The sequence below is a fragment of the Haliotis cracherodii genome, unplaced genomic scaffold (assembly GCF_022045235.1).
Source record: "Haliotis cracherodii isolate W230 unplaced genomic scaffold, xgHalCrac1.p SCAF_23, whole genome shotgun sequence".
Classification (NCBI taxonomy): Eukaryota; Metazoa; Mollusca; class Gastropoda; order Lepetellida; family Haliotidae; genus Haliotis; species Haliotis cracherodii.
The window spans coordinates 8,911,568-8,928,809 of record NW_027266279.1 but is presented as its reverse complement, the minus strand read 5'-3'; the positions used below and the strand labels follow the sequence as shown (position 1 = coordinate 8,928,809).

General features: G+C 39.5%; 1 protein-coding gene across 1 annotated transcript; it reads left to right on the top strand.

The window, feature by feature from the left end:
- Nucleotides 1-2,048: 2,048 nt before the first annotated feature.
- Nucleotides 2,049-5,549, top strand: LOC139471975 (uncharacterized). Its single transcript, XM_071254481.1, has one exon. It carries the CDS (start codon nt 2,049-2,051, stop codon nt 5,547-5,549), a length of 3,501 nt encoding a protein of 1,166 aa, XP_071110582.1.
- Nucleotides 5,550-17,242: the final 11,693 nt, after the last annotated feature.

Genomic DNA, 17,242 nt, shown 5'->3' with positions numbered 1-17,242 from the left:
TGTGATACTTTGTCAAACTTGTCGAGGAGGCAGAAATGATGGGGACATGTCGAATGCATTATTGCCTGACCCAATGACGCAGTATTGGGTTTACTGTTTCAGCTCTTGATGATGCTTGAAGGAGGATGCGTAATGCATGTGGGAGGTAATCAAGATTGGTGTCAATCAATGCCATCTGCTCATTGTCGAGATACACATCAACATGTTTCGACATGGTCTCTACCTGCGTATGAATGTATTCTCCCCCAACTTTAATCAAACTGTCCATATCGGATTTGTCCACCTTTGCAACTGTCAAGATCACAGATAATCTTGTATATTTTAATTATATGTTAGTACTTCAGATAGATGTATTACGGTATGGTTACATTAGTATATTAAGCTTAGCGAGTTGTTTTTAGATATTGTCAGGTAATACTATGGGAACAGGTTAGGTTCAGGGAAGCGTGACTGGGTACGGCTGATAGCTGGGGAGTTAATTGGTGTAACAATAGGGAGGTCAGGGGTAGCTTGGGCTTTGGGGTCAGTTTAAATAGCGGGGCAGGGTAATAATTTGGACAGTCAGCCAGAATCAGCATGGTCATGTAAGGCATGGACTAATATTGTGGGAGACTTCTACTCTGGTTGGCGTAAGTTTTTACATTTATTTTTTCATGTTGAATTGTATTTTAGAGGATAGAATTTTGAGTTATGTATTTTTTCCAAACGTAATTATATACACATATTGATGGTAATAGCGTAAAGCCACTGTAACAAATAACCACAACATGATCAAAGTATAAACAGTTCAACTCAGTAATATGTAAATCGGAGTATTGGTGCATGGCTGTATGTATTGTGAGGTAGTGACACATACCTCAGTGACTGTAATTGCGTATATTACATTGTAGTGTCCCGGAACTGGCCGGTTAACCTTAGAGTGCGTAGGAGGGAAGAACCTCCGATATTACGTAGGAGGAAGTAACAACCTCCAACATCACGTAAGGAGAGAAGTTCTCCGACCCAACGTAAGGAGAGAAGTATCTTCGTCTCCGTGGCACATCGTAGGATGAACACAGCCGTGGCATCCATGTAAACAGGCACCCCTAACTCCGTGGGGACAACATCGCCTGGGTGGAAAGATCACCATTCGTTATTACGAGGAAGAATTCTCGTATGAACTGCTCAATAACATCAGAGATTCTAAAGTTCTGTATAGAACTGTTGTGACAGTGACAGTGAAGTGGCTTTGTATCTTTTGGGTTGTTTTTTTTTTGTGGTTGTGTGTTGTTGTTGTATATATATATATACACACACAAAGTTTTACTGTGTATTAGTTGTGTTATTCTTAGAACATTTGTATTAGTGTTAGTATTGTTAGAAGTAGACTATTAGTATTAGGATAGGGTATTGTGATAGTTGTATTGTTAGTAGTAGATATTTGTATTGTTAGTAGTAGATATTTGTATTATTAGTAGTAGACATTTGTACTGTTAGTATTAAGATATTAGTATTAGTAGTAGGTGGTAGTATTGTTATTGGTAGGAGAAGCTAGTTTAGTTAGTTGTGTTAGTTAATTTGGTATTAGTTTGAATTTACATATTGTTATTGGGATTTAAAATTACTTTAAGGGAGGGAATAAATCTGTATTACAATTTCATTTGTGTTTGTGGTTGATTCAATACGTGACATTTTGGTGGCAGCGGTGGGATATTTAATTATTGTCACTATTGAATTAACTCAGACCATCATTCTATGAGAGATTAGGAGTTACTTCCTTGATGGTTTATCCTTGTAGTATTTGTTTGGCCAGAGGTGTGATAGGACCTCCGGCACCACTTCTACATCCTTGAGTGTTCGAGTTAGAATCAAGGTTGGTAGGGTGTATTTCATTTATTGGTCAGATTAGGCTATTGGTTGGAATTTTATATTTTTGGGTTCCATTCTATGCATGAATGTACTTTTGTATAGTCTAAGTTCCTATTGGTAGCATTCATTATTCACAGTTGTCCAAGACTAAGCCTGCTGGGTTTAACTGTACTTGTACTTCATACTATCACCAGCTAGATATGGATCTTGAAAAGATTATCAAATTGGGTAAGAGTTTAGGGTATGAGCAAAATGATTTGAGGACGTTTGTAAAAGAACAAACTGAGTTAGAGAGAGAGAAAGAGAAGGAAAAGTTAGAAAGAGAGGAAAGAGCAAGGGAGCGGGAAATCAAGAAATTAGAATTGGAGGAGAGAAAGGAGAGAGAAAAGTTAGAATGGGAGAAAGAAAAATTAGAATTGGAGGAGAGAAAAGAGAGAGAAAAGTTAGAATGGGAGAAAGAAAAATTAGAATTGGAGGAGAGAAAAGAGAGAGAAAAGTTAGAATGGGAGAAAGAAAAATTAAGAGTGCAATCAGAGGAGAGAATAGAATTAGCCAAGTTAGAAAAGAGTTATGCTGGAAATTATGAAGGACAGGTAGGAGAGAAACAATCAGGTGCTGCACCTAAGATGCCTAAGATGCCTCCGTTTGAAGACCGCAATGACAACATTGATGCATATCTTCAACGGTTTGAACGGGTAGCTGTAGCACAAGGTTGGAAGCCTTGTCATTGGGCAGCATATCTTTGTACGCTACTAAAAGGTAAGGCTTTGGAAGTATACTCCAGATTAAGTGTAGATGACGCAGAAGATTATACTGCTGTTAAGACTGCATTGCTAAAACGCTATGAAATGACAGAGGATGGATTTCATCAGAAATTTAGAACTGCTAAAACTGATACAGGTGAGATATTCACACAGTTTGTAGTTAGAATTGAGAACTATTTCAACAGATGGATTGAGCTTAGTGGTACTCAAAAGACTTTTGAAGGTGTGAAAGATTTATTGTTGCGTGAACAGATTTTAAATGTAACTGGAAGGGATCTTAGTATATTCTTGAAAGAGAGAAAACCAAAAGATGCTATGGAAATGGCCAGACTAGCAGAACAATTTATAGAAGCCAGAGGTACAGGTCCTGTTAGATATGGTAAGCAAGGTAGTTTTGGTCAACATGACAAAACAGAGGTCCGAGGTAAACCAGGAGAGAACAAGGCGCCAGGTGGTACAAAACCCAAACCATTTATTCCTATTAAAGAAAGGACATGTTACAACTGTAGTCAAATTGGACATTTGGCAGCACAGTGTAAGAAACCCAAATATAACGTGGCAAGTATCCAAGTAAGTGAATACACCAGTAACGTGTCTGCAGTCCTTCCAGATTGTATAGATGTTGAGGAAAGAATACCTGAAGTTGTAGATGGTGATGCCACAACTTCAGAGAGGGTGAGTGAACCAGATGTAGCCTCAGGAAGCATGTTTACTACAGACCACAACATGCCTATTCACAAGGGAAAGGTAAATGGCAAGCCAGTTGATGTCCTGAGAGACAGTGGCTGTACTGGCATAATAGTGAGGAGGTCAAAGGTAGAGGATGAATGTTTGTCCTCAGAAACACAATCTTGTAAGTTGGCTGATAGTAGGGTGCTAATACTTCCCGTAGCATGGATTACCGTGGACACACCCTTTTATACTGGAAAGGTAAGAGCTGCATGTATGGACACACCACTCTGTGACCTGATATTAGGCAATATTCCAGGAGTGAGAGAACCAAGCGATCCAGATCAGACGTGGGATAAGGATGATATCCAGATGGTAAGTGCTGTGGAAACAAGAGGCCAAAGAAGAGTAAGACAAGAAGGCATGAAACCACTGAAGGCACTGAAACCTGTGGGGCTGACATTGAGTCGAGGTGAGTTCATTACCCAGCAACAACAGGATTCCAGTTTGGACAAAGTCAGGAAATTAGTGGAGGAAGGGAAAATTAGGGAGACCAGGCATAGTACTTCCTTTTACTATATTGAGAATGATATGCTCTATAGGAAGCATACCTTCACCAAGTTTGACAAGGGTAAGCAAGTTGTACAGGCAGTTGTACCAGTCGGGCTGCGTACCCAAGTGATGAAAGTAAGCCATGAAGCATTGATGGGAGGGCACCTTGGAATCAAAAAGACTTTAGATCGGGTTATGTCTCAGTTTTATTGGCCAGGAATAATGGGTGATGTTAGAAGACATGTGCTGTCCTGTGATATTTGTCAACGCACAACCCCCAAGGGCAAGGTAAGAAGAATACCACTAGGACAAATGCCATTAATCGAAGTACCATTTGAGAGAATAGCCGTTGACCTGATAGGCCCGTTGTATCCTGTCACTGACAAAGGTAATAGGTATCTTTTGACGGTAGTTGACTATGCAACCAGATACCCAGAGGCAGTACCTTTGCCAAGGATTGAAACTGAGTATGTTGCTGAAGCTCTTTTCGAAATATTCAGTAGAGTAGGTATCCCCAAGGAGATCTTGACGGACATGGGAGCCCAGTTCACTTCAGGTGTAATGAAGGAGGTAAGTAGATTATTATCCTTGCATCAGCTAACTACTACCCCATATCATCCAATGTGTAATGGCCTTGTGGAAAAATTCAACGGTACTCTGAAGACAATGTTGAAACGAATGTGTGCAGAACGGCCATATGACTGGGACAGGTATGTAGCTGCTTTGTTATTTGCATACCGAGAAGTACCTCAAGAGAGTTTGGGATTTGCTCCCTTTGAACTACTGTACGGGCGTACAGTTAGAGGGCCAGTGCAGATTCTCCGAGAAATCTGGACTAAAGACACACAAAATCCTGAGGTAAGAACTACTTATGAGTATGTGTTAGATTTGCAAAACCGACTGGAAGATACTATTCATATAGCACAACAAGAACTAAAAAAAAAATCAGGTAAGTACAAAAAGTTCTTTGATGCAAAATCACAAGCACGGAAAATGAAAGTAGGTGACAAAGTGTTACTTCTGTTACCTACCGATTCCAACAAACTCCTACTCCAGTGGAAAGGACCATATGAAATCTTGGAGGCCTTTGGTATTGGCAATTACAGGATACAGGTAGGTAATAAGACTAAAACCTATCATGCAAACCTACTGAAAAAGTACATTGACCAAGAGGAGATCAAGGACACAACTGTATGTGACGTCAGCATAGCTCACCTGATGTATGCTAGTGCCGGGCTGGTAGATGTCAAAGCGGAAGAGGTAAGTATGCTAGACATAGTTTCACCTGCGCTAGTTTCAAAAGAAACATATCAGGATGTAGACATTTCCAAGGACCTGACAGAAGAACAACAAATTGAGGTGAGAGAGCTCGTAAGTGAATTCGGAGCTGTTCTTTTACAAGAACAGGAAGGTGAGCGGTTTCCAATAATGTACGTGAGTCGAAAGTTGGCAGAACGTGAGAGGGCGTACTCTACCATAGAAAAGGAGTGTTTGGCAATAGTATGGGCAATACAGAAGTTAGAAAGATATCTGTATGGGCGGGAGTTCATTCTTGAAACGGACCATCAACCCTTAGTATGGATGACCAAAGCCAAGTTGACCAATGGACGAGTGATGAGGTGGGCTCTAACTTTACAACCTTACAGGTTTCTGATCCGTGCAATCAAGGGGATTGAGAATGTGGGAGCTGACCTCTTGAGCCGGTGTTCGCCCTAGTCACACTGTGTGCATAGCAGTATGTAAATAATGCATTTTTCAGCATCATAGTGAAGATATGACAGTCATTACTTTTTGTGTATTATTGTTGTCATTGTGTATATATATGGTTTTGTATTAGATAATGTCTTTAAAAGACGTTAGGACAAAGTTATATGTGATCTTGTTTGTTATATAATTGTGCTCAGGTACAATTAACTTAAGTGGGGAGGTGATGTCAAGATCACAGATAATCTTGTATATTTTAATTATATGTTAGTACTTCAGATAGATGTATTACGGTATGGTTACATTAGTATATTAAGCTTAGCGAGTTGTTTTTAGATATTGTCAGGTAATACTATGGGAACAGGTTAGGTTCAGGGAAGCGTGACTGGGTACGGCTGATAGCTGGGGAGTTAATTGGTGTAACAATAGGGAGGTCAGGGGTAGCTTGGGCTTTGGGGTCAGTTTAAATAGCGGGGCAGGGTAATAATTTGGACAGTCAGCCAGAATCAGCATGGTCGTGTAAGGCATGGACTAATATTGTGGGAGACTTCTACTCTGGTTGGCGTAAGTTTTTACATTTATTGTTTCATGTTGAATTGTATTTTAGAGGATAGAATTTTGAGTTATGTATTTTTTCCAAACGTAATTATATACACATATTGATGGTAATAGCGTAAAGCCACTGTAACAAATAACCACAACATGATCAAAGTATAAACAGTTCAACTCAGTAATATGTAAATCGGAGTATTGGTGCATGGCTGTATGTATTGTGAGGTAGTGACACATACCTCAGTGACTGTAATTGCGTATATTACATTGTAGTGTCCCGGAACTGGCCGGTTAACCTTAGAGTGCGTAGGAGGGAAGAACCTCCGATATTACGTAGGAGGAAGTAACAACCTCCAACATCACGTAAGGAGAGAAGTTCTCCGACCCAACGTAAGGAGAGAAGTATCTTCGTCTCCGTGGCACATCGTAGGATGAACACAGCCGTGGCATCCATGTAAACAGGCACCCCTAACTCCGTGGGGACAACATCGCCTGGGTGGAAAGATCACCATTCGTTATTACGAGGAAGAATTCTCGTATGAACTGCTCAATAACATCAGAGATTCTAAAGTTCTGTATAGAACTGTTGTGACAGTGACAGTGAAGTGGCTTTGTATCTTTTGGGTTGTTTTTTTTTTGTGGTTGTGTGTTGTTGTTGTATATATATATATACACACACAAAGTTTTACTGTGTATTAGTTGTGTTATTCTTAGAACATTTGTATTAGTGTTAGTATTGTTAGAAGTAGACTATTAGTATTAGGATAGGGTATTGTGATAGTTGTATTGTTAGTAGTAGATATTTGTATTGTTAGTAGTAGATATTTGTATTATTAGTAGTAGACATTTGTACTGTTAGTATTAAGATATTAGTATTAGTAGTAGGTGGTAGTATTGTTATTGGTAGGAGAAGCTAGTTTAGTTAGTTGTGTTAGTTAATTTGGTATTAGTTTGAATTTACATATTGTTATTGGGATTTAAAATTACTTTAAGGGAGGGAATAAATCTGTATTACAATTTCATTTGTGTTTGTGGTTGATTCAATACGTGACAGCAACATTTTCATATGACGTAAGAGATGCAATGTTAGGTTGTTGCCTGATTGTAGTTATGAATACCTTGTTCCCATAGTTATTCATGAACTCCCTTTTCAGATGAGATGTAGTGTGTAGTTGATCATCACTCAGTGCACTCATTGACTTCATAATGTGATGCAAATTGTCCAAAGGAATCGTTTCATCATCATTCTCTTCCAAGTAATAAATGGCAATCTCAAATGCTGTCATCTAGGACATACGCTTCAGCCGACCAAGTCTCCGTTTCTTTGTTGGAGCCTCCTCATGTTCAATATAAGCTGCAGGTATACTTGTCCCTCTCCGAAAATTCTTATCACAAGCATGGTGATGGATAGCTTCTTCAGCTGGTAGATCGTATATGGGCACGATACTTGACTGTACCATCTTGGCCCAATCATCTTGCCTGTTGACACAGTATGTTGCAGACATATGTTAAGTAACTCAAGAGCCATCGCACGGCTGAAGTACACTTCTATATGGATGTTTGTATGCAACATCCTGGTCAATACAAGTACCACATAGAAAACAGTGAGTTTTAAAATTTAAGGCTTAAACATATGATCGAAGAGTTTTCAGCTACTTTGATTGCCTTTGGATGTATATGCATACTTCGACACTGTCTGTGTACCAACAGGCTACAGTTGTATATGATGTCTGGTGCATCTCATTTGTGCAGTCTGTTTGCGTTATTAATGCTACAGCAGCATTTTGCTGTCAGCTTCACATTACCCTGGGGTTTGTCCAGGTTAACTGGTTCCATACATAGCAAACAAGTCGCCATCTGTGATCTACATAGGACACCTTCAGTTGAGAATAGTCACCTGCGAATAGTAACAGTTGATAGAAATATGGTTGACATGTGTACAGATACAAATGTTGCTTTTCCGATTATAGCAAATGATTTTGGTGCTAAATGTCTTGATTATATCTTCTGAATTAACTTTTAATAAAGTTTCTGAGAAGCTAATACCATTTGAGAAAAATAACTGCTTCCTGGAGTTTGGATTATCTCCCTTGATTTTCCTTGAAACAAACGTTGATGTTAATTTTAGGGCTCTGTTTCAAATTTTATATTTATATTTGTTCATATTTTCATCAGTTATTCCTCTCTAGAGCCAATCAACTATATCTTATACAAGTTTTCATTTTAGCTATAAAAGAAAAATAGCTTATACATACCTTTATGTTCTTGAGGTCTGTCTTTAAAACATTGTATGCACGGCCGCCATTTTGAAGAAGGGAATACTTTGGGTTTTATCAATTATATTTGTTTCTAACTTGATTATTTATGTGAAGACAATAAACTGTATGATTTTATATGTAAAACGTCAACAGTATAATAAATCGGTTCAAGTTCTGCAAGAATTACTGATATTAACAAATATATGTACTTTTTCATCATTTTGAAGCATTATTTTAAATTTCTATGTGAATTTTCCTTTCAAAATTGTTAAATATACATTTCTTTGCATTTATCCTGGCAAGCTAATATAGATAGACTCATCAAAAATGTTTTTATTGTTATTGGTTCCACGTTTATGACTATTATTACTTTTGTTGGTGGCCATCTTGGATTTGACCTATTTTCCGATGGTTCCCAATGTCCGATTTTGGTAAACTATCTTTTATTTTAATGTATATGTGTCAAGGCACCAAAATCCAGCAATAAACCTTTTCCGTCAATTTTGTTGAACCTGGACCTTTTAATTACTGGACTATTAGTCATGATGAGCGTTCGGTTCCAAATTCTGTGTTTTCGTCCTGGTTTACACGATGTTAACAGTGTGTAAATTTTTACAAAAAATTGTCAATTTTAGAAATGCTAACTGTTCTTTGTCTACTTCTAAAGAAAATTCGCCTCTCTACAAATACTTAGGTTTCTGGCTTAATGGATATCTTGACATGAATTGTACCGCAAAAGAAGTTGCTAAATCTGTTAATCGGGCTATTTTCACGATATCTGTAAAATTAGAAAGTTTTGGTGGTATGCCCTACAGCGTTCTTAAAAAGCTGTACGAAGTCTTGTGCAGCCAATTTTGTTACAATGCGGTAATATGGGGTACTCTATAGACTACAGCTATATCAACACATTTTATTTTGGCAAGACCACCCGATTTGGCCACAAGTGCGCTCAGCAATATTCAGGTCTGTAAATAATTGAGTCTGGACGAGACAATCCAGTGATTGACTTTACTAGCATCGATCTACGCAATTGGGATACAATGACATGCATCAACCAAGTCAGCGAGTCTGACCACCCGATCCCGTTAGTCGCCTCTTTCGAAAAGCATAGTGGCCTTTTACGGCAAGCATGGGTTGCTGGATTGTCTGGTCCAGACTCGATTATTTACTCGATTGTAATACAGCTGGAATATTGCTGAGTGCGGCGTTATACAACAAACAAAGAAAAGTCTATTTGCACGTGTTGATATTGATATCACAAACATGTCGATTAGCATCGACAGTATAAAGGGTGAAGTCTTAAAAAGAACACTAACAAGAGGCCCATCGCTCACCTGACTATTTACGCAATCATGACAAAATATACATTTGTATTGTACGTGCATATAATGCTGCAAATATTTCGTAATTTTGACTCTGTCAGCATTTAAAATGGGTGGATGGCAAATCTGACAGCATGAACATGTATTTCTCTAGATAAAAATGTAGCATAAAGATCTGAACCGTTTCCATGTTATGAATAACAGAATAAATCATATTAAAGGTATTATTCTCTTCAAAACAAACAAATGTATACAATGTATCTGTTTATTATAGGGTGGGGATAACAGCCGTTTGCATGCTATGGTCAAGGTTCTTACTCCTTTGGGAGTGCCGGACAGATGAACAGAAGAGCCAGTCCTGGTAGCATATATGCATTCCTCTAATTATACTCTTAATTGTACATACGGCGGGGATCTTAACTGTGTCCAAGTTATAAACTCTTTTTGGCCCCGCCCCCAGCCCCTCCATTTCTCCAGTTTGAATCCTCACCCTTGGAGAATGCTTCCAACCAAATATGGTGATATCTATCTCTTAGTTCCAGAGAGGAAGTTGTTTAAAGCAATATAGCCAAATTACCCCTATTTCGCCCCACCCCTCAGCCCCTTGGGAGGTGATCAGCCCTTCTATTTGTACCATTTTGAATTCTCACAAACGGAGAATGCTTCCAGCCATATATGGTTTGCTATCTATCTCTTAGTTCCAGAGAAGAAGTCGTTTAAAGCAATTACGCCAAATTACCCCTATTTGGACCCGCCTTCGGATCCGGTGAGCTAATAAATGGTATGGTAACTTGTGCCAAGACCATGGCAAGAAACCTAACTTCTTTTTAAAAATGTATCTTTTACAGACGAATATGTAAAACACATTTCCTCGGGGGGAAACCGCAGTATGTTAGCAAAGTTTCGATGTGGTACCATTTTATTGGGATCTAAGATATGATCTATCTTACACAATTGCCCAGGTTGAACCAACTTTTCTCTCTATGCAGCCTCAAGATAAATGTTCTTATGTCATGATTAACGATCTATTTTCATAATCTGTTGCCGCAACACTTTGCAAAAATGTATTAACATAAACGTCTGTAACAAGCCCAGTACATTCATCTCTACTTGCTGAGGTAAACCCAGACATCGGTATGTGCAGAACTAAACAGTAAGAAGATGGTATTTGTTGTTACCCTGCCTGGCGCTCGACATTCAGGGCCAAAACAAGAACTGGTCGGCTCGGAGTCGGTATACCGTGTCTGAGTTGGGTTTTTATGTAAAACTGAGGCATGGCATCTCAGTGGACCTTGCACTATAAAAATCGGCATTAGTCGGACTGGGCAGTAAAGGCAGCTTTAAGAGTGCAATAATCTTGGACGCAACGTTAAACCCCATTTCACCTCACCTCGCAGAATGCAGAATGCTCAAAAGCGAAGGAAGACCTCGTAAAATATACAAACTAATCCAGCAGTTCACGTGAGCGAATGTGTTGTCCTTAAACTGGTAAACAGAATACCGTGGCAAGTTGTATCGCCAATATTGTAAACATATTTAAAGAAGTGTTTGTTTGTTTGTTTGTTTGTTTATTTGTTTAACACCATACTCAGCAATATTCCAGCAACACGACAGCGGTCTGTAAATAATCGAGTCTGGACCAGGCAATGCAGTGATTGATATCATGAGCATTTGGGATACGATGACATGCACCAACCATGTCAGCGAGTCTGACCTCCCGGTCCCGTTAGTCGCCTCTTACGACAAGCAAAGTCGCCTAAAAAAACAAGCATGGTTTGTTGAAGACCAAATCTAACCCGGATCTTCACGGGTCGATCTTGTAAATGAGCTTCTGTGCAGAGGCCAACGTTGGACAGGTGTCACAAACAGGTGCAGTGCTTCCTTAAAAGGAGGAATAAGAAACGTCGCCAAGAAGCCTAACGTGAGGAATTGTGCCCCGTTTGAAAATGCAGAAAAAGTAAACACTGAAGTAAACAGAAGTGACTGTGTTTCTAAATCGGCAAATAATCAACTGTATCCAAAATACACTTTCAGTTTATTCGAAAAGTATATGGTTGGCCAAATATGAAAATGTCTGTGTATTTTTCTAATATTAGCGATCTCACTCAAACAGCTAGTATTTTATCAATTTCATAAACATGCCTATGTTTACGAAGTATATAAAAATATAAACAGGTCATGTCTTAAACACATATGTTATTAGAATTTATTCGTTGACTTAAACGAGGGGTGGGGGGTTCATGTTAAACTGAGGCGTGGCATCTCAGTTGACCTAAATCGACAAATCAGTATTCATAAGTTCAGAACACAGCCCCTGAACGGGCCAAGACAAAAGGGACATAACTCCATCACAAAGACCCCGGCCACACCCCCATATCGTGTTCTCTGTTCTGTCTCCATCTGCTAATTTTGAGTCGTTAGGCTGCTTTGAGCGACATCTACCGGCAAACACAGGGAGTCCGCTTCGAGGATTGCCAGTCACAGTTTCGCCCTACTCGAAAACTAACTTGTCTACCCGAGGCGACCTCTTCTACCCTTTTTCTCTCGGTGCGTCCATGATAAATTTTAGTTTTTAACGTTTCATCCTCACTGTCAAGAATTGACTTCGGAGACAGCTACACTTAGTCCTAAGTCATCTAACTCCACGCATTATCACATCTCTCCTATTGTAGCTCAATAGTTTAGGATAATGTGTTTTTTCCACGGTTAATACAATAAGCCGTTCTATGAAGATATTCGAGTCGTCTGAGAAATCCATCTTCGACCGTGATGTTTCACGAACTCTCGGACTCTCCACGTTTCGTCAGGTTTAGACCTGGGAATACCGTGGAATGGCACGTTATTCCGACGACTCTGGTTTTCCAAGTTGTCAAGTTTATCAGTATCAGCTGATATGTTCTTCTTAATTACAGGACCCGTGAAGATCCTGGGTAGACTAGGTCTCCAGCATCGCATGCTTGCCGTAAAAGGCGACTATGCTTGTCGTAAGAGGCGACTAATGGGATCGGGTGGTCAGGCTCGATGACTTGGTTGATGCATGTCATCGTATCCCAATTGCGTGGATCGATGGTCATGATGTTAATCACTGGATTGTCTGGTCCAGATTCGGTTATTTACAGACCGCATATAGCTGGAACATTGCTGAGTGCGGCGTTAAACAACAAACAAACAAACACAATTCTTAAGTACAGTGTTTTCATTTTCCAGCGCTTCGTTGAGAGATCATCCACAGTATATTTTATTATGTCCAATGAGTCAGGCAGTCTGTTGAGTTTGCAGGATAAAACCTTGGGTACGTTATCAATCTTGTCAGTTATTTTTTCAAATTGTTCCATTAACCTCTCAAATTCTGATTTTTCATTAGAATCGATAGCACCAGAAGACTTTAGTTGTTTAGGAGAGGTACGGGTGTCTGGGCCTGAATTTTGTTCAACACAGAAACGTATGTGGAATGTTATCAAACTCTCGGGTTGAGAAAAGTCGATGTAAATCTCGGTCGGCAGAAAACTTTTCATTTTACGAGCGCTTTCTTGAGAAAAGCGGCCATGACACTTTAAGACAAGATTTACGACATACAAGCCTGACCCCTATTTTCGTTAGCGATGTCAGGTGAAGAAAAACACGGGACATGAGAAAGTTCAAATTTAATTTTTAAAATGAAGAAGTGGAATTGAATTTAGTCTCCGATATGCTGGCATATTCCATACCTAGTGTCCACATCGACAGAAGTAACGACAGGGACAGAACAAGCCGGCAGGTCATGTTGCTTGTCGCTGTCCAGCGTGAGTTCGGGTCGTCATTCGTCACCACTCGCCCCTTTCCGTTTCCTGCAAGAAGACTCGTGCCCCTATCCATGAATATCATGTGCGAAAATACGACAAACCAATAAGAATGCGCATATGAATTCAAGTTGTTTGTCAAAGAATCCCTCAGAAATAATTGTGATTTTACATATGTCTTCCATCTGAAAATATACCCAAGACACAGTTAAATGTGTTCAATCATACTGTATAATTCCGCGTGTCCCGATACGCTCAAAATTGCATCTGATATATATATATAATATATGGGGAAATATATGTGAACCATTAGGCAACGAGTTGACAATTGTTTTAGGTATGCCCGTTTGCGCTAAGACGGAACCCGGTCGCAAAAATGGCCATGAGAGGGGCACGAGTCGCTATTCGGCTTGACCCGGAATAACCGCGGAGTTGGTCACGAATGTTCGGGTCGTATGACAGGATTGTATCGATCTGTTTCAGACCACGGGATCTCCAAACTGTCCAGAGATCCACAGAGTTCCCTATTGCAGCATGTGTTTGGGACCTTTCTGTAATTTTTGTTATATTTGTTTTTGGAGGTTTTGGACAGCTCTTCGTAAACGTCACTTTTCCATACCCTTTGCTTATGTTGCAATGTAAGCCACATTGAAATAAGAATGATACTGTAGAAGTATTTATCTTAGTTTTTATGGGTATATAACAGCGATCATTAAGTTGGTGTTCCAAAATAAACACTGAAGAGAAATTCACCTGTAAACAACCTGAACCATGCGACTGACACAAATAACATCAACAAAAAATTATGTATATTACATATTTATATTTTTTATTTCATAATAGCTGAGTAATTGGCAAGTATGACTGCCATATTTAAAGTAAAAAGACTACTTTAAGTCAAGCCATGATAGACCCACTCACTAGAGTGAGTGAGTGAGTGAGTAAGGTTTTACGCCGCTTTAAGCAATATTCCAGCAATATCACGGCGGGGGAACACCAGAAATGGGCTTCACATATTGTACCCATGTCGGGAATCGAACCCGGGTGTTCGGCGTGACGAGCGAACGCTTTAACCACTAGGCTACCCGACCGCCCCTCACTAGATGATAGACCCATTAACATTAACTGGCTCGGCTTGTTCTTTACTTTACTTTATTTTGGCAACTGGCAATATTCATGAGTAAAATCATTGTCATTTTTTTAATAATGTATCTTATCATTTTTAAAAAACTAAATTATGAAGATTAACAATAACAGGAAAAGCTGCCAAACATATTGGTCTGGCAAAGTTTAATTACCATACAAAGACTAAGACACTGTTGCTAATTTTACAGACACTCACTTTGGCACCATCCTTGTAGAGTTCCAGCTTCCCAGATCTTATGAGGACCAGGCATACCAAAACCAAAGTGACCCATCATCAGCCAAGTCTCCAGTCCTGAACCACTTATTTCATTGCAGTCGACTCATTTGTCAAGCCAAGGCTACTGAGAACTAATGATATCCCAGATACCAAACAGCAAATATCTCGCCCTTAATGAAATGACCCAAATTGCCTCTCAGGCTGAACAGGCGTTTAGAAGTTAGTTTATTAGATACAAGAATCCGTTTATTAATAGTGTGATGTCGTCATGATTGTTCTCTGCAACTGCGAGTAAATGTATAAAAACAGCACTCGTAAATACCCCATGAAGCTTTTCCAGCATCCGTACAGAGGAGCTAATTTCCGAAACACAATTACGAGCTAATTTACTTTCCGAGTGAAGCCTATATATTTATAACAGTTATATACATCTAAATCATTATTTATATTTATTTAAAATCTTAAAATGTTCACTAAATTTGGGGAAAAAACAATAGAGTGATGAATAGATGAGTGAAGAAATATTGGTTACCCAATGAAAAATTAATAACCCATTTAAACCCTAGAGTAAAACCTCAATTGCTCAACTTATCTGTAGCTCTGGACGTCGATAAGGTCGTGTTCTCAGCTAAATGTTGCAGTCAGCAAATTCAAACTAGATTTGTAAATTATCAAGTCTAGTACAGAAAAAAACAGTGACTGATATTTTGGCTGATGGGGTTGTAGTCGGAACAGGTACTACAGAAATGTACACCAGGTACGCTTCTATATACAGAAATGTACACCAGGTACGCTTCTATATACAGAAATGTACACCAGGTACGCTTCTATATACAGAAATGTACACCAGGTACGCTTCTATATACAGAAATGTACACCAGGTGCGCTTCTATATACAGAAATGTACACCAGGTGCGCTTCTATATACAGAAATGTACACCAGGTGCGCTTCTATATACAGAAATGTACACCAGGTACGCTTCTATATACAGAAATGTACACCAGGTACGCTTCTATATACAGAAATGTACACCAGGTGCGCTTCTATATACAGAAATGTACACCAGGTGCGCTTCTATATACAGAAATGTACACCAGGTGCGCTTCTATATACAGAAATGTACACCAGGTGCGCTTCTATATACAGAAATGTACACCAGGTACGCTTCTATATACAGAAATGTACACCAGGTACGCTTCTATATACAGAAATGTACACCAGGTGCGCTTCTATATACAGAAATGTACACCAGGTGCACTTCTATATACAGAAATGTACACCAGGTACGCTTCTATATACAGAAATGTACACCAGGTACGCTTCTATATACAGAAATGTACACCAGGTGCGCTTCTATATACAGAAATGTACACCAGGTGCGCTTCTATATACAGAAATGTACACCAGGTGCGCTTCTATATACAGAAATGTACACCAGGTGCGCTTCTATATACAGAAATGTACACCAGGTACGCTTCTATATACAGAAATGTACACCAGGTACGCTTCTGTATACAGAAATGTACACCAGGTACGCTTCTATAAACAGAAATGTACCCTAGCCAAAAGGGACGCAACTCTGCATAGCGAATTACGGCGCCTTAAACGGCTGGGCCACCCGTAACCCCCTAATATAGAATGAAAGCCCATTAGTACTCCAGTCACAGACGTGCTCCACTACACCACTTCAGGTCGGGTTCGGACAGACCAAGAAACATATGTAGAAGAAAAACATAATCTGAAATTCGGATCCTTGACAAGTGGATCCTTGCACGACTAAGGGACGTAATTGTAACTTCAGAAGGCCACCCGTCCACTGCACATTTCTTTTCTCGTCGTTCCATGTGGCTGTTCTCGTCGTTCCGAAACCCACTCACTCACTCACTGCATGTCAACCTCACCTGTTGAAATAAAATCTTTATGAATGTGGTTTGTCCGATCAAGATTCCCACAAGAACACAGACACTTATCCTGTATGTAGAAATTCCAAAATAATTCAAATTGCTGCAATGTCTTCCATATTTTCCAACTATTCATCAGAAAGGTGACGGTATATCTTAACATGACCTTACGACTGGAGCCCTCTGTCTGCAGCCGGTGTCTCACACAAATTGAATATGACAAACTCTGACTCTCTCATTCACTCTCCCGCGCACCCACTCACTCACTGCTCTGACAACTGAAACCGTCCACATTCTCTCTCTGGGGTGAAACCCCGTTAATGCGGACCGCTGTCAGTCAATTGTCTGAAGTAACGAGTATCTATGGCCGTTCACAATAAACAAGGTCATTGTATAAGAACAAACTGAAAATGAATACTTAAAACATCAATCCACATTTTCATAATCGATAACATATGTGTGAAGGTACACTTCATCTACGAGTATTTATATCCACCTTGTGCATGTATATGCAGAAGCTCAGGCCAGG